Source organism: Sciurus vulgaris, assembly GCF_902686455.1.
Source record: "Sciurus vulgaris genome assembly, chromosome: 9".
Classification (NCBI taxonomy): domain Eukaryota; kingdom Metazoa; phylum Chordata; class Mammalia; order Rodentia; family Sciuridae; genus Sciurus; species Sciurus vulgaris.
In genome coordinates this window covers 41,566,889-41,585,300 of record NC_136469.1, presented here as the reverse complement: position 1 = coordinate 41,585,300, position 18,412 = coordinate 41,566,889, and the positions used below count along the sequence as shown (strand labels likewise).

The window sequence follows — 18,412 nt, the reverse complement described above, 5'->3', positions numbered from 1 at the left end:
GAATGTAAGATTTATAAAACACAAATATTATTTTGTAGAAACAGAATTTTATATCTGAACCTTAGTGATTAATTGCAGAACTCCTCTATTACATAGCTGAAAAAAGAAAGTAGATTCATTTGCTGATCATATATTTCAAGACTTCTAATTTCAGACGAGATCGGGCGCATTCAGGGTGGTATGGCTGTACGCTGAAGACTTCTAATTTCAAACCATAGCAGAAATACCATCATTTATCATGTGAATTAGTCTAACATTTAGTAATTTTGGCATGCAATAGCAAACCTTAATTTCTAACATAAAAATAAATTCAACTTGCCCAGAATTGTATTATATTTTGTTCAGTTTTCTTTGAACAGTAACTTTACACATATTGTACTACCATGCCAATAGTCACTGCCATTTCTTATTTTCCACAGTCATAGCAGTTGCTGTAGGACTTCAGGCCCTGGTGCCAGTGGCCCTACAGGTCCTCATAAACTGAGGTTTGTGTATGGACAATCATTTTTACTTTAGGAAAACAAATTGAATTTAGATGTTTAAAAATACATCTTGTATAAAAGAAAAGTTTCATAAATGTGTTTTCTTCATGTATATACTTGTACATGAAGATATATATGCCTACACACACATATATATGAATATATATGTATGTATATATATATATACAAAAAGGTTCATATGTGCACATGCACAAAATATATATACACATATATGTGTTTGTATATATGTGTATACACACATGTGTATAAAATATGTGTATATATAATATGTATATATATGTGTATATACATGCATATATATATTTTTATATGTGCATATAACCATACTATATTTTTATATGTATTTAGTAGGTGTATGCATGTATGAACCTTTTTATGTCAAAATGTTTGAAACTCATTTTCCAAACATATTCCTATCATCTGGAAAAAAATATATTCTTTTTTTTTTTAAATAATCTCTCAAATAGTCACAGTTCTTTTATTTTGGTGAGGGGGTACTAGGGATTGAATTCAGGGACACTCAACTACTGAGTCACATCCCAAGTCCTGTTTTGTGTTTTAGAGACAGGGTCTCACTAAGTTGCTTAGCACCTGGCTTTTGCTGAGCCTGGCTTTGAATTTGTGATTCTCCTGCCTCAGCCTCTGGAGTTATAGGGATTAGAAGTGTGTGCCACTGTACCTGCTAGACACAGTTCTTAACCATTTGAAAAGTCAAAGCAAAAAAAAAAAAAGAAAAAAAAGTTGTTATAGAACCAACTCCAAAATGAAATGTAAATAGAGGGAAGCTTTAAACCCACATAAATTGTAAATGTAAATTTACATAAATTGTAAATGAATTCTTAATACTGTGAGATAGTAAACCAAAGCTTAAACCTCTACACACTGAGAAAATGGGACATTCCAAACAAAATGAAATGCAGAAAAGCATTAAGAAGTATTTCCAAATTATGTTGTAATGAGTTTAAAGTTGTTTTTTTCTCAGTAGATTGCAGAATATTGTCTGTCTTCCTATCACTGTTTTTTTTTAATTACATTAATTTACATACTTGTTAATTTGTGAAATATAGAAAGGCAATGGGTCTTCTAGTCATTAATAGACATTAAAAAGTTTCTCTTATTTGGAAAGACTGAAATATAGATAAACAATAAAATTAATGTACCATTTTAATTACTATCAGAAGTTTAAATAAATACATGCTATCAAACATAGTGATAAGCAATGATTTCTTCAGTAATTAATTATATTGCTTGGATACCTGAATACTGATTTTTTTTTCTTTTTTTTTAGTTTATTGGGGAAAAAAGAGTCGCTTTTTTACTTTATAAAATTTTATTTTCTTCACAATGACTACTTAGAAATATTTGGATGACAGTTTAGGAAAATCTAATATTCTTTAATTTATAAGTATAACCTAAATGTATAAATTCAATATTATAAATGTATGTTTTGCACTGAAATTTTTTAATTACAGTCTCAAGTGTTTTCGATTATTACTTATAATGGTATCACAATCTCCCTGTGAATTATCATATGCTCAATTTTCAGATGAATTTATAGTTTAACTAAGGTAATTGAGAATTTGCAGTTGAATTTTGTAGTTTACAGAGAAGATTGAGAAAGTGAAAATTCAAATGAAAGGAAGATGGTTAGAATTAATCTATACAATTGTTCACTACTATTTGTCAAGTGCTTACTGATAGCAAGACATTGGACAGATAGCAGTGAAGAAAACAGAATCCAGATTTCATAGAGATTATTATTTAGTGTTGAATAGAGGCATTAGGATATTAATTATATGAAGAAATAAGTGCTTACAAACTAAGAAGTATACTAAGAAAAACGAAGTTTACGAAAAAAATCTTGATGTGTAATTCATTTAGATTGGAACTTTTCAGTAGAGGATTCTCTGAAGATATGATGGGATAAATTACCTAAAAGATATTGCAAATATATTCAGGTAAAGAGTTAAAGTAGGAACATTTCAGGCTGAGACAATACATAGGAGGAAACTGAGATAGGCAAGTGTCTAGTGAGTGTTATGGTTTAGATTAGATGTCCCCAAGAATCTCATATGTGAGACAATGCAAGAGAGTTTAGAGATTAAATGAAGTTAAAGCCAGTCAGCACATTAAATCCTGAAATGGATTAACTGGGTGGTAACTGTAGGCAGGTAGTGTACGGCTGGAGGAGATGTGTCCTTGGGAGCCTACCTTTGGCGTTTGTATTTTGTCCTGGTGAGAAGAGCTCTCTCTACCATAGCTGCTTTCCTCCACCACACACTTCTGCCATGATGTTCAGCCTCACCTTGGACCCCAAGGAATGGAGCTGCTGTCTGTGAACTAAGATCTCTGAAATGGTGAACCCCCCAAATAAACTTTTCTTCCTCTAAATTTATTCTTGTCAGGTATTTTGATCACAGCAACAAAAAAGCTGACTAAAACAGTGAGTTTCAGGAAAGGGTTAATGTGACTAAAATATCATGAAGGGTACAGGAAAGGTGAAACACAATTAAGCTAGATAGTGAAGAAAGGGCATAGAGACTTTTAGCCATGCTAGGAATTTTGTATTTGACATGCAAGGGGAAATTATGGAAGGATTTTGAATTGAAAGTCACATGACATTATTAGTGTTTTTAAAATATTGCTTTGGCTATTGGGTAGGAATGGATTAGAAGGAAGCAAGAAAGGAATGGGTAGAATATTTGGAGCCTGTGCCCAATTGTTTTAGTCAGCCCTTCCGCTGCTGTGACTAAATTACACAGCTAGCACAATATAGAGGAGGAAGAGTTTATTTGAGTGTTCATGGTTTCAGAAGTCTCAATCCATAGACAGCTGGCTCCATTCCTCCTGGCTCCAGGAAAGAAAAGAGCAACACAGTAGAAGAGTGTTGCAAAGGGAAGTGGTTTGTGTGGTGATCAGGAAGCAGAGGGACTCCACTCTCCAGATACAAATATATACACCAAATTCCATCCTAATTCCCACCTCCTCCAGCCACACCCTACCACTTTAGTTATCACTCAATTAATCCCTATCAGGGGATTAATTCACTGATATTTAAGACTCACACAACCCAATCACTTTTCCTCCGAACCTTCTTGCATTGTCTCATATGTGAGCTTTAGGGTGACACCTCATATCTAAACCATAACACCAATGATCAAAGAATAAGATAGTAGATTGGACTAGAATGGTGATGATCATAACAGCATTGGAGAAAAGTGGATAGATTTAAGATATGTGTTAGAGGTGGTACTGAAAGGACATGCTAATGAGCTGAGTGAATTTAGGAAGAGAATGAGAATACAGGGTTTGACCCTGTATCTAGCTAGTTGATAATTGATAGTGTCTCAATGAAAGGAACAATGATGAAAGAGCAGATATGGGGGTACTGAGGCTTTTTGAGATTTAATAATCCCACTTTGTTCTATATATTTATTTTATATTTTATTGTAACTTAGTCATTTGCCCCAATCTTTTTGCTCCATGTCTTCTTCCACTAGGAAAATCTTGACATAGATTACAGTGCTCCTGTATCTAAGATGCTTCATTCAATCAAGGTCCAAAGAAAAAATATAATGAATATTTTAAGCTAAAATATGTACTATTATAAACGTTCTGCTCCCAGATTATGAAACATTTTTTTTTAATTTTTTACAGACTGCATTTTGATTCACTGTACACAAATGGGATACATCATTTTGTTTCTGTGGTTGTGCATTATGTAGATTCATACCATTTGTGTAATCATACATGTACACAGGGTAATGATGTCTGTTTCATTCCACCATTTTTCATACCCCCTCCCTCTCATTTCTCTCGATGTAATCTAAAGTTCCTCTATCCTTCTTTCACCCCCCCACCCCTCCACCCTCATTATATAGTTATCAGGGAAAACATTAGATTATTGGTTATCAGGGAAAACAGTTATCCAGTTATCAGTTATCAGTTATCCAGTTATCAGGGAAAACATTAGATCTTTGGTTCTTTGGGCTTGGCCTATTTCACCTAGCATGATATTCTCCAGTTCCATCCACTTACTTGCAAATGCCATATTTCATTCTTCTTTATGGCTGAATAATATTCCTTTGTGTATATATACACCACAGTTTATTTATCCATTTATCTGTTGAAGGGCATCTAGGTTGGTTCCACAATCCAGCTATTGTGAATTGAGCTGCTGTAAACATTGATGTGGTGGCATTACTATAGTATGCTAATTTTAAGTCCTTTGGGTATAAACTGAGGAGTGGGATAACTGGATCAAAATGTAAATCCATTCCAAGTTTTTTGAGGATTCTTCACACTGCTTTCCAGAGTGGCTGCACCAATTGGCAACTCTACCAGCAATGTAAAAGTGTGCCTTTTCCCCCATATCCACACCAACATCTATTATTGTTTATGTTCTTGATCATAGCCATTCTAATTGGAGTAAGATGAAATCTTAGAGTTGTTTTAATTTGCATTTCTCTAATTACTAGAAATATTGAACTTTTTTTCATATATTTATTAATTGCCTATGTGTCCTCTTCTGTAAAGTGTCTGTCCAGTTTCTTGGCCCATTTATTGATTGGGTTCTTTGTATTTTTCGTGTAAAGTTTTGTTAGTTCTTTTTAAATTTTGGAGGTTGTCGGGGTCTTAAGGCCCCTTGCTCTTCTCCACCATCGACAAGGGAAGGGGACACTCCCCAACAAGGTCAGACCGGGATAGGTAGGGCCGACTGACCGCCCGCTCCCAGCCCTCCGGGTGGAGGACAATCAGACGCGTCAGGGAGACCAGTCACAGAAGGAACTCGTTTATTGAGGAAGTCACACAGTTTTTATGTAGGGTGGAGGCTAGGCCGGAACCAATCAGCTTAAAGGTCAGCAAGGCATGGGGGGTTCACGCAGGTGAGAGTCCCATAGGACTATATGGCAAGCATGAGTTGATCATGTTCGCAGAACTGTTGTTAACCAATCCCAGACGGTGATCCAATTCATCGTCATTAACTATTGAAACCGCCTTTGAGGCCTTGATCTTGCTCACTTGCCAGGGAGTAAGGGGTCAGCCTGAGTTAGTTAACGTGTCATTAGTCCCAACAGGAGATAAGTGCTGTGTCTGAAGTACATGTGGAAAAGATTTTCTTCCACTCTGTAGGTTCTGTTTTCATATTTTTTATTATATCCTTTGCTGAGAAAAAGCTTTTTAATTTGAGTCCATCCCATTTATAGATTCTTCCTTTGATTTCTTGTGCTTTGGGAGTCTTGTTAAGGAAGTTTGATCCTAAACCAACACGATGAAGATTTAAGCCTACTTTGTCTTCTATATGGTGCAGAGTCTCTCTTCTAATTCCAAGTCCTTGATCCATTTTGAGTTGAGTTTTGTGCAGTGTGAGAGATAGAGGTTTAATTTCATTTTACTGCATATGGATTTCCAGTTTTCCCAGCACATTGGTTGAATAGGCTATCTTTTCTCCATTGTATATTTTTGGCTCCTTTGACTAGTATGAGCTAACTGTATTTATGTGGGTTTGTCTCTGTGTCTTCTATTCTGTACCATTGGTCTGCCTGTCTATTTTGGTGCCAATACCATGCCATTTTTGTTACTATTGCTCTATAGTATAGTTGAAGTTCTGGTACTGTGATACCTCCTGCTTCACTTTTACTGCTCAGAATTTTTTTTTTTTTTTTTTGCTATACGAGGTCTCTTATTCTTCCAGATGAAGTTCATGATTGCTTTCTCTATTTCTATGAGGAATGTCATTGGGATTTTAATTGGAATTGCATTGAATCTGTATAGCACCTTTGGTAATATGGCCATTTTGACCATATTAATTCTGCCTATCCAAGAACATGGTAGAGTTTTCCATCTTCTAAGGTTTTCTTCAATTTCTTTCTTTAGTGTTAAGTAGTTTTCATTATAGAGATCTTTCACCTCTTTTGTTAGATTGATTCCCAAGTTTTTTTTTTTTTTTTTTTTTTTTTTTTTTTTTTTGAGGCTATTACTCTAACTAAAAAACTTGGAAGAGAGTAATCAGCCAAGAACCTAGCATTATGACCAAACCTTGTGAAAAATGACAGTCTACTTTACAGTGTATACTGCACACATTATTAACCTTAACTTTTTTATTAGTTAAGATTTCAGGTGGCCAACCATGGAGGTGCACACCTCTAACCCCAGGGACTCAGGAGGCTGAGGCAGGAGGATCTTGAGTCCAAAGTCAGTCTCAGTAAAAGCAAGGTGCTAAGCACCTCAGTGAGATCCTGTCTAAATAAAATATGAAATAAGACTGGAAATGTGGCTTAGTGGCCGAGCACCCCTGAGTTCAATCCCTGGAAACCTCCTGTTCCCCCCAAAAAAGATTTCAGGTGTTCTCTCTGGTATTGATTGCAAATGGGCTGAGGCAAATTTATGTTGCCTTTAGCTAAAATTCATTTAAAAGAGACGTCCTATCAATTCTCAGTGATTCACAGATTGGAACTACATGACAGAATGAGAGTTTTGAACAGATGAGTTGGGAAAATGGATCCAGGAAAAGGTAGTGGGGGTAGACGTCATGGTTTGCCACAGAAACCTCCTGAGACAGAATCCCAGAATCTACAGGGGAAGTAGAAAACACAGTCTATCTCTTTTGGCTAAAATATTATAGTTTAGTAATAGGATCACAGCATATTAAAACAATGGAAGTAGGGTAATAATGGCAAAAACAATGAATAGCATTCACTGATGTGTTTCAGAAACTGTATTAAATGCTTTCTTTGCATTAATTATCTGAACCCCTTTGAGGTAAGTTACCCTCTTACCAGCACATCCAGACTAGAACATGAAGGTCTAAATCATAAATCATTTCCCAAATGTCACTTAGATGGTAAATGGGATAGTGAAATGGCAGATGTGTGAGTCCAGGAGTAGAGTTTTCTGCCACAGTGCCACACTGCACCAGCACACAAATTAAAGATGAAACTTTAGTGCCAAAAGATAGAAAGAAAAAATAAAAACAGTCTGAACATTGGTTGCCAAATATTGTTAGACAACCCAAAATAAGAAAAACGTCTCTGTTTTGTTAAACCATGGATTTACTATATAGGGCTTCTGAATATAAAGCTTACTACTTACAGGAATGTATAATTACTTTGAGCTTTTGATTAATGTAATTTCTTACAAGTCAGCAGGCCTTTGAATTTTACAGTGTAGCTCCAGTTTTTGTGAACTTCATCCTTGCTTCCTCCTTCAAAAAATTTTTAATTTGTGATCATTCATTTTTTTCTTTCTTTATCTATGATTGACATTCATTTTCTTTCATCTTTGCCTTTATCTCTGGACGTTTATTCTTAAACCAATTTGGTTGAATGCTTTACTGATCTTTTCTAACACAAATTGTGTATTGATATATGATTCTTAGTTAAGAATTGGTTTAGCTTGAGCTTGTAAAAACTAGTTTTAAAAAGAAGAGGTAGTTCACCTCAATTTTGCTGTGGTTCTAAATGATATGATAATAATTGCATAGTTATATAAACTTCAAAAACTTCATAAAATGAAGGATATCGGTTTTTCCCTCCCATTGTTCAGCAACTCAGCTATGGTCCACTCCACCTCTACTACTACCTATTCTCTCTCTGAGCAGCAATGTGTTGGCTCTCTTTTCTAGCACCCTGATCTATACATGACTCAACTGAGTTTTCAGCAATGAACAGGCTTTAAGATAAGATGAAAGTGACATTCCAGTTGAGGGGAGAAATGCATACAGTATACAGGAAAAGACTTGAAGGAAATATGAGAAATTGGGATGACAGTGAATGCTTGTAGGAGATGAGGCTATGTTTGTTGTCTGGGACCAAAATCTTAGTCTTTACGCCTGTAAAGAAATCTGCACAGGTGTAAGACAAACCACTGGGAGTCTGTTTTTCTTTTATCTTCAGGTGCTTTCTGTACATCCTTGTCCTTTTGTTATTATGGAGCCTGAAAAACAAAGCTGGCCATATTTGACTTTTAAAATATCTGCTATAGCATATTTCTACAGTTCAATCCATTTAATAGCCTAATTCTATGGTTGTATATATGTGAAATTGCTCTTTGGCATGAAGAAAGCCATGACTAATTCAAAGGTAGCCTATTTAAATGGAACCTTTGAAGACCATCAAGCAATTGAAAAATGGGAATGAAAAAAATTCATTCAGGAGGAAAAAAAAATGCATGTCCACTACTGAAACCACAGGGGTTCTTTTTCTAAAAGACAAGTTTCATTTTTTGTGCCTGTGCAGTTTTCCTCTATGCCAAAGAGCAATATATCATGATCAATGGACTACCACCAAGTGGAAAAGAACAATTGCCATTATACACAGTTGTCCCAAATCCGTTCTAAAATAATTCAGATTTCCATAGATTTATTTTTGGAATTGACAGAATCTTAGCAGGACCATTTAAATAAGAGGCATTGTAACACATGACTAGTTACTTATGAGTATAGTGTGATAGTGTGTGTGTGCGTGTGTGTGTGTGTGTGTGTATGTGCGTGCATTAGGTACAGAGAGAGAGAGGTTGAGAGACTGAGATTGATTTGGAAACATTTATTAATTGGACTAATTTTATATATGGAATTTCACTCCAAAGTAACAATTTCTGAGAATATTTGGTTCTTTCAGCACCTTCTACTTTGCCTATGAGGGTCTATGCTGCAAAGTAAATTGCTCTGTAGAATTTTGCTATATTAGTCAATCAAAGGCCTGCACTTTTTTTCTGAGACAAGGAATGTTGTCTATTACTGGCCTCATGCTGAGAGACCAATAGAAATGTGTCAGACTTGATAGAAACTATACAGCAGACAAAAGACTTAATGAGCTTGGAATATTTGCTCTTCTAATAAATACTGTTTTTATCCTGTGGAACATTCTAAATATTGTTTGTAACAAGTGTCATTTAAATTATGGAAATTTTAAGCAATTAAAAAATGTGGCTTTGACAAGGATGTACTGAGGGAGTTCCATGCATTGTCTGTCTCACTATCTCTCAATCACAGTGTATGAAGATCAGGACTGGTGAAATGGCTACTCTGCTTCCTAAAGTCTAGAGGTCTTAATATTTGTCACCTTAACTTTATTAAATAATAAGTAATAATGGACTCAAACAACATATTTTTAGTATCTTGGAAAATCCTTGGGTAAAATATATCCAGGACAAATTTTCGCATATTCTAATTAATGTTTTCTTGATCTTATTAGGAGCATGGTATTCCTACTGACATGGGCTATGCAGTGTCCCCTCATCATTCAGGTGTCTACCCTGTACATGTACAGCTTTATGAGGCCTGGAAGAAGGTTTGGAATATTAAAATCACCAGCACTGAAGAATATCCACATCTAAAACCAGCTAGATATCGGAGGGGCTTCATCCACAAAAACATCATGGTGAGCTTCTTTTGGTATGCACTAAGTACAACTAATTCTTCCAGGCTTACCTTTCTCATTCAAAGCAGTAGAAGAGAAAAAAAGTTAAAAGCATAACAGTAAGAACAGCTCCATGCTGTAGAAAGCACATTTGTCACATCTAAGCAAAGAATGTCTCAATTAAAGTCACTTATTTTCAATTCTTCAAATTTAATTTTTTTTCTTTTCTACTGGCACTATGGCTAGTAAGTAGGCATTGATTTGACAATACTAAGATAGCATTTCATCAAATTGGAAAAAATTTTAGAAACCATTGTTTCTTCAAAAAGTTATTTGGTAGGTAAAACTAACACCAACCTGATATATTCACCATGGTGCTCTTTTATAAGCCAGTTACACTGAATTGTTTTTTCTCACCATGGCAAGCTAAAAATAACTAAACTATTTGCAGCAACAAGCCACATGTGAAATCCTGCATAATTATTAACAGAGGATAAAACAAATAAATGGCAATGTTAATCAAAGCATTACTATCAATTGCCTAATTCTTTCCAGAGCTTCTCTCTTTTGTTTTGTTACTTTTGTTCACTGGTGGCAAATGTATGTTGTCAAAATGTATTGCAACCTTATACTTTGCAAGATCCTCTCAAAGGAAGTAATTAAAATCTTAATTTTTCCCAAGTCAGAAAAGCCAAGAAAAGTACCAGTGAAGGTAGTAATGGGCGCAGTAATTTAGACTCACATACTAGGAAGAAAGACTGAAAGTAACCTGCAACTCTCAAGCTGATATGTTTGAACAGATACCTTTGTATTAATCGAGGTATAACTAAATTTTTCAATCTTTTTTAAAGATGATTTTCTAACATCTGTAAAAATTACAGGGGGAAATGACATTTAACTTGGATCAGCTCACATCTTGATTTTTTCTCAGTAAAAAATGTTATAAATGCTTGATGGAGATATAATGGACACATTTTATCCCAGCCTGCTCTTCTTCTTTACTTAAAATGAACTTACTGTCTTTCAAGTTGCCAGCCTTCAGAGAGTTTAAAAGACCTGTCATATATCATAATTTAAAAGCATTCAATACTCTTCTGTCATTTTAAAATCATAGACACTCTTATGACAGTGAAGTTAAGTCTCTAAAGACTTTATTTAATGTTGTTGTGTTTTATTTCTTTTTCTGTACTGCCAGAAAACTTGCTGGGATATGTCCCTTGAGAAATGTTCATTTTCTGTTTCTCCTGAAACCGTATTTTACTTGTATTATAAATGCACAAATCTTGAAGGTAATAAAGCCTTTAACAGATTTTCTGTTTTGATAGAACTATCCCTGTGGTCCCACTTTTGCATGGAAACCCTCTATTTTAGTTTATAGATTCTTGGATGAGTTTCCTGATGAGAAATCTTCAGCAGGCAGTTGATTATGTAGCAAGGGAGACAGGACACTGGTAGGAGACATCTAAATAGAAATAAAGCAGAGACCACAAGAGCCAATATGCCCTCATAGTAAGAGGCTCCAAAAAAAAAAAAAATTGAGGAACTGAGGAGTGAACTTTAGGTCAGACTCATATTTTGCTAAGTAATATGAGGGAAACTTTTTTTGTTGAGCCATTCACAAATGAAACTCAAAGACTTGAAAGAAAACTCCTTATCTTCCCTTCAAGCCAGCTATGGATTCTGCTCTCCCTAATTCAATTCTGCATTTTGAACATCATACTGGAATCTCACTTCTAATTGATCTTTAATTTCTATCAATAATTTATTCTCTAGCACAAGAAAGCCATTTCAAGAAACATCTTGTTTCTTGTATTTTGCATTGAAGGATCAGGGCAGTAGACTCTGATCCTTATCACACTCCCAGTTATCTCTTTAATTACTTATGGTCATCCTTGGATTCTCCTAGCATTTATGATGATGTTCCTGCTCTTATTGGGAGTAACCCTTAGTTGCAGGGTAAAGCCTGACCTTCCCTCTTCACAAATCTCATTTTTTTTTTTTAATCTTTCTCCATTTAGCAGGGAATTATCTGAGCAATAAAGTCTCAAGGATAGCTCAGTATGCATTCTGTAATTTTATGAGTAAAATACTCAAGTGAAATCCTAAAAGTATTTTAGTTAGAGTCACACACTTGTAAAATGTAACAGTAACCTGGTATATAATCACATGTGGGCATTTTCTTATTTAACTTTTGAATATTTCTCATTAGTATGTGATTATTGTGATTCATTATTTTGAATATTTCTCATTATTGTGATGAAAATATGTGTCCTTCCATTTTCTCATATGGATATCATGCAGTTTAGAATAATATTTGTTAAAATAAATCATATATATATATCTTTAAATGAAGAGATATACCTTTATATATTATATTTATATGTAAAAAATATACACCTTTATATATATAAATAATATACACCTTTATATATATATATATATATAAAGATATGTAACTATCTGTATATATATTTAATTTCTAGGAAATTATATTTTTAAGAATCATTAGGAAATATATCAAATTTAATCAGACTTCATTTTTTTACTGTTTTTTTGGTGGTGTTGATTTTGTGCATAATATTATGATAGTGTATAAGGCTTTCAAACAGTCATCACCAATTGATGACTCTACAATTTAAACTTGATCTTTAAGCTACTGTTATTTAAACTACTACAAAAAGAACAACAGAAGAATTAGTATATTTGTAAAGTTTTGCAAAATATGGCAAGTCCTGAACAGCTAATATTTTGAAAGCACATACTTAATCAAAGTTGCTTACGAGTTAAGACAACAAAAATGAAGGTCTGCTTGCCTAGTCAATAAGCAGAAAGGCTGCCTGTTGTGTTAGGTGCTGTAAAATTTGCAGCATTCCAAAATGTATTCATTGATTATCTGCCTTTTCAAGTATACAGTGACAAACAGGTCATCATAAGGTTATTATATGATACTGGGCTAAAAACTGTACCATCTTGAACATCTTTCTTCTTTTGTAATTTCATCAATATTTTAATCAGGAAATCTATAAAAATTTGAAGCCTTCACCACAAATATGCATGATTGATGAAATAATGTTTTTTCATATACAAAGGATGCAAACTTTTTAAGTAGTGACCATTTTTCATTTTGTTTATAACACTTCCTAAAAATTGTAACCAAATGAATAAATTCTTTCCTCTATGTGGAAGTAGTGGGTTTCACACCTATTATTTTCGGCAGTCCTTTCCAGAACTTATTTGTGTTTCAAATATTTGTTCTAATTTAAAATGCCAGTTCCTAAGAAGCGCATTAAGTTAATAATTGATTATATTCTGTAATGCTTGTGTACAATTTGGCAGAAGGTATTAATCTTTACATTTTTTGTCCATGATTACAATTTAGCCCAGACAATCCCAATCTTTGTAAATTCTCATTTATTTCTTAAGATGCTAAAACATGTTGGGTGCAGTGGTGTACACCTGTAATCCCAGTGGCTAGGGAGGCTGAGGTAGGAGGATTTTGAGTTCAAAAGCAGCCTCAACAATTTAGCAAGGCCCTAAGTAACTCAGTGAGACCCTGTCTCTAAATAAAATATATACAAGGGTTGGGGATGTGGCTCAGTGGTTAAGCACCCCTGAGTTAAATCCCTGATACAAAAAAAAGTAAAGAATAAAAGATGCTAAACTATATTAGACTTCTTAATAAAAACATTGACTTTGATACTTAAAGTAGAAAAGGAGCTAGAATAATTCAAAGCCCATTTAGTTTTAAAATATTCTTTTAACTTCCTTCACTATTCATTCTGTAGTAATATCATCCATTCTTTCCCAGAGCTTAAAGGATTTTTTTATACTCAAGTTAAAATTAACTAATGACACCAGATTGTACATCATCTTTCATGAGAAAAGTTTTTAAAAAGTAATTTGTTTGTTAAATGCAGAATTTTTTTTACTTGGTTATTTTTCCTTCAGGTTCTTCCAAGACAGACCTGTGGACTTTTCACTCATACTATTTTCTACAAAGAATATCCAGGAGGTCCTAAAGAACTGGATAAGAGTATTCAAGGAGGGGAACTGTTCTTCACTGTGGTACTCAACCCAGTAAGTATTTGGAGTTACTTTTAAAATAAATAATGAAAAATGACAAGGCAGGTAAAAATTACACTGACAGAGAGAATAGGGATTGGGTAGTTATCAGACAAAGAAACATGAAGTTCCAGCTCTAAAACAGTAGTGAAAATGTGAATGGGATCACATCTACAAATGGGGATTCGTTAATTCTAAAAGCAACAGTGACATGAGGAGCTTCTGGCAGAAACAAAAATACTCCAGAAGATCAGAATTTAGGTATGTCTGCATTTTTTTAAATTAAAAATCATAAATTTACATAGGGCAATGTTGTTTGATTCATTCTGGCATTTTTTTCCCTTCCCCCCCCACCCCTCCCACCCCTCTTTTCCCTCTATACAGTCCTTCCTTCCTCCATTCTTACCACCCTCCTTATCCCTAACCCTAACACTAACCCCTCCTACCCCCCATTATATGTCCTCATCCGTTTATCAGTGAGATCATTCGTCCTTTAGTTTTTTGAGATTGGCTTATCTCACTTAGCATGATATCCTCCAATTTCATCCATTTGCCTGCAAATGCCATAATTTTATCATTCTTCATGGCTGAGTAATATTCCATTGTATATATATGCCACAGTTTCTTTATCCATTCATCAACTGAAGGGCATCTAGGTTGGTTCCACAATCTGGCTATGGTGAATTGAGCAGCTATGAACATTGATGTGGCTGTGTCTCTGAAGTATGCTATTTTAAGTCCTTTGGGTATAGGCCAAGGAGTGGGATAGCTGGGTCAAAAGGTGGTTCCATTCCAAGCTTTCTGAGGAATCTCCATAGTGCTTTCCAGAGTGGCTGCACTAATTTGCAACCCCACCAGCAATGTATGACTGTACCTTTTCCCCCACATCCTCACCAACACCTGTTGTTGCTTGTGTTCTTGATAATCGCCATTCTAATAGGTGTGAAATGAAATCTTAGAGTAGTTTTGATTTGCATTTCTCTTATTACTAGCGATGTTGAACATTTTTTCATATATCTGTTGATTGCTTGTACATCTTCTTCTGTGAAGTGTCTGTTCATTTCCTTAGCCCATTTGTTGTTTGCATTTTTGAAGAAAGTTTTTTCACTTAAAAACTCTCCTATTTCTATAGGAGGCCATTTCTTTTCCACGTAGTCAACAATTACATCTATTAATTTTTTTTTCCTATTAAGAGATAAGCAAACATTTGTATTTTATAAGTACAAAGGAAAGGAATTAGATTAGCGATTGTGGTCATTATTCCTACATTCGTGTTACATCTTACACTGCTAGATCACAGAGTAGTCCTATTTAATGGATTACTCCTCTTCCTCCTTCACATCTTAATACTGTGATATCAGCATCCAGTGAACCATTCTGCATACATTTCTCTTGAGGCATGTATTATAAAGTTGTTCAGAGAAGGAAGAACTAATTTAAGTAAGCTGTATAAGGAAAAACTGTTACTGATTTTCACCCAGAAGGGAAATCACTAACATAAAAAGTAAAACTATGTTTATTTATCAGATATATGGGTTTGCCACTGGCGTTAGCAATGTTCAACATGAAAAATTCAAATGGCTTCCAATGTGAAAAAAAAATTCTATCATGATAAAAGTTGAATTAGATAGAAATAAACAATAAAATTTGAAAGACTACTTCCATGACTTTAATTTCACAGGCAGGTTCTGCAAATTAAATTACAGGTATTTTTATCACCTGCTCCTATTCAGTAACTATATCACATTTTAGCTCTTAGAAAACGAGATATAAATAACTCATATTTGGGAAAAATCTGCAGGTGTGTTAAAAACAAACATGCTTTGGAACAGTGGTAGTCTTTTGGAAGGTCTGTCAACTTCAGACCATAAGGTATAAATAATTCTGATTTATACATCAGAAATAACCTGAACATCTTAAGTTACCTATTTACAAATGGAACTATCTTTTGAGTTACATGACTCTTTTCTCTCAATTTAGACAGTAATGTGCAAGCAAAAAGAGTTAAATAGATGTCTAATTATGAACCAAAGATTCAGCTAAACTACTCTTAAAATGCTAACATTTTTCACCCATAATATTAAGACCCTTAATCTATGATCTACAAAATTCTTATAATTATATTTCCTCTACTGATAGGGCAATATGACTATGAACCACTCTAATTTAATTCTTTTAATGGATAGTTGCTTTAGTGCTTAAGAAGTTCATGGTAGTATTGTTATTTCAGAACTTTCTAGACCAAATAAATTTCATTCAGCATGCAATAAATTTAAAATTAGATCATTCATTACAATGCATTCATATTAAGAATTTTACCCACTTTTGGTAAGAACTATTATGGTTTTCATCAATTGAAGTAAAGTTTGTATTAATCTAGACTAACTGGTAAAATTCTTTAGCAAACCTCACTACTTTTCAGACCTTATCAACAATATTTGGGAATTTCATTTATCTTGATGAACTGATCCATAGGAAATAAAGTGATTGGGGGACTTCACAAAATTGCTCTTTCTTGATTCAGAGAATTTTCAGAAAACAACTACTTTCAAGATTCAAATACTCAGACTCAAAATAAGTGATAAATCTTATCAGTTACCACGAGATAGACAAGGAATCCAAAATCCCTCATTTGATGCACCAGCTCCAATTGTAGTTACCTGGAGATTTATGTCATGAAGTTTACATTTAGACTCAACTGAATCTAACCAAAAGGAATTCTGCTACTGTTAGTGATATCTGCCTTGAAGAATTGATTGAGAAGAGTTGACATGTTTCCCATAAGTTCTCATACTGAAATTAAATGTCTGAATAAAGTTAAAAAGCCACCAGGTGTGAATCATGCTATTAATTTAGCAGATGATACTCTTTATTTAATTTTTTAAATTCTTTTTAGGTATATATTACAGTAGAGTATATTTTGTCATATTATGCATACATGGAATAAAACTTATTCTAATTAGGATCCCATTCTTGCAGTTGTACATGATGTGCAGTTACACTGGGCATGTATTCATATAGGAACATAGGAAAGTTATATCCGCTTCATTCTGTGTTTTCCATTCCCTTCCACCCTCCCTTCCCTTCATTTCCCTTTGTCTAATCCAGTGGACTTTTATTCTTCTCTTCCTGCCACCCCACAGCCCTTATTGTGTGTTAGTATCCACCTATCAGAGAGAACATTCAGCCTTTTGATCTTTGGGACTGGCTTATTTCACTTATCACGATAAGTCTCCAGTTCCATCAATAAATGGAAATGCTTTAATTTTATTCTCCTTTATGGTCAAGTAGTATTTCATTGTGTATTCACACCACATTTTATTTATTCATTCATATGTTGAAGGGCACGTAGGTTGGTTCCATAGCTTAGTTATTGCAAATTAAGTTGCTGTAAATATTAATGTGGCTGTGTCATTGTAGTATGCTGATTTTAACTCATTTGAGTATGTATATTGAGGAGTGGGATGACCGAGTCAAATGGTGGTTCCATTATAAGTTTTCTGAGGAAAGATGATACTCTTTATTAGGTCAGAATAAGAATGAGAAAACCTCGATGTTATCAAAGTTTTTATTTGCTACAAGGAAAATGTAAGTTTTAATTATAATGGATTTCAAAGACAACCATTATAAGATGCCATTATTATATGCTGGACCTCAATTAGAAGTACTCTTTTCTGAGAATACCAAATGGTACTCACTGCAAAGAGTTAGATGTGTACTAGAAACATGAAACCTTAAAAACATTTATATATCTCTCATTTAAAAATAAAAATGTAATAAAGACTTTAGCGAGGTTTCAATTATCTTGTCATCTGTCAACATAATATCAACGTTCTAGAATAACTTAACAGAATTAGGGTGAGAATGACTGCAATAAAATCTTCAGAGTTAAACTGGAATAGATCATAAGAAAAATAAAAAGCTGAATGGAATAACTTTCAACTGAAGGGCTTCACTGTACTTTTTTGTAGCTAAACAAAGATGTGTCAATCAAGTAAATTTAATGCAAACAAAAGTTACAAAGACAAAGGTTAGCAATGTCTAGGAGAGAGAAAAACCTTGCTCACTTCTAAATGAGTATTCCCAATGTCATAAGCTTGGAAACCTCAGGTGTGGGTTAAATTCAAGAGTTTGAGTAATAAACTTTGAAGTTCGGATCCATTTAGGAGGTGGGCCCATCAGGCTATCTGAGCCTGGGACCTTTAAGAATTTAGTTCTAGTTCTGCTTTTTCTGATTCTAAACTCAACTATAAACATGTAAACATTCTAATCATGGTTTGCTTTCCTCTGTAATTACTACTGTAGGGAAAGAATGTGTTGATCACAGAAACTGTGATAGTAATTTCCAAAATAATGTAATAAACTGTATTTTAATTGATGAATATTTCCCATGCCACCTAACTACCAAAAAAGAACCCTGTGATTGTACAGATTCCAGTATTTGCTTCCTTCCTAATTCATAATTCCCCATTTTAAACTAATAGATGG

At 34.1% G+C, this 18,412-nt stretch overlaps 1 protein-coding gene across 4 annotated transcripts in view; it reads left to right on the top strand.

The window, feature by feature from the left end:
* LOC306669957 (bifunctional heparan sulfate N-deacetylase/N-sulfotransferase 3) overlaps positions 1-18,412 on the top strand; it is a 190,430-nt gene that overhangs the window by 90,196 nt on the left and 81,822 nt on the right. For all 4 annotated transcript variants that reach the window (XM_079154208.1, XM_079154207.1, XM_079154209.1 and 1 more), the window contains 2 exons: positions 9,698-9,883; positions 13,811-13,939. In XM_079154208.1, the coding sequence (XP_079010334.1) occupies positions 9,698-9,883; positions 13,811-13,939 (315 nt within the window). The remainder of the gene's footprint in view (positions 1-9,697; positions 9,884-13,810; positions 13,940-18,412) is intronic.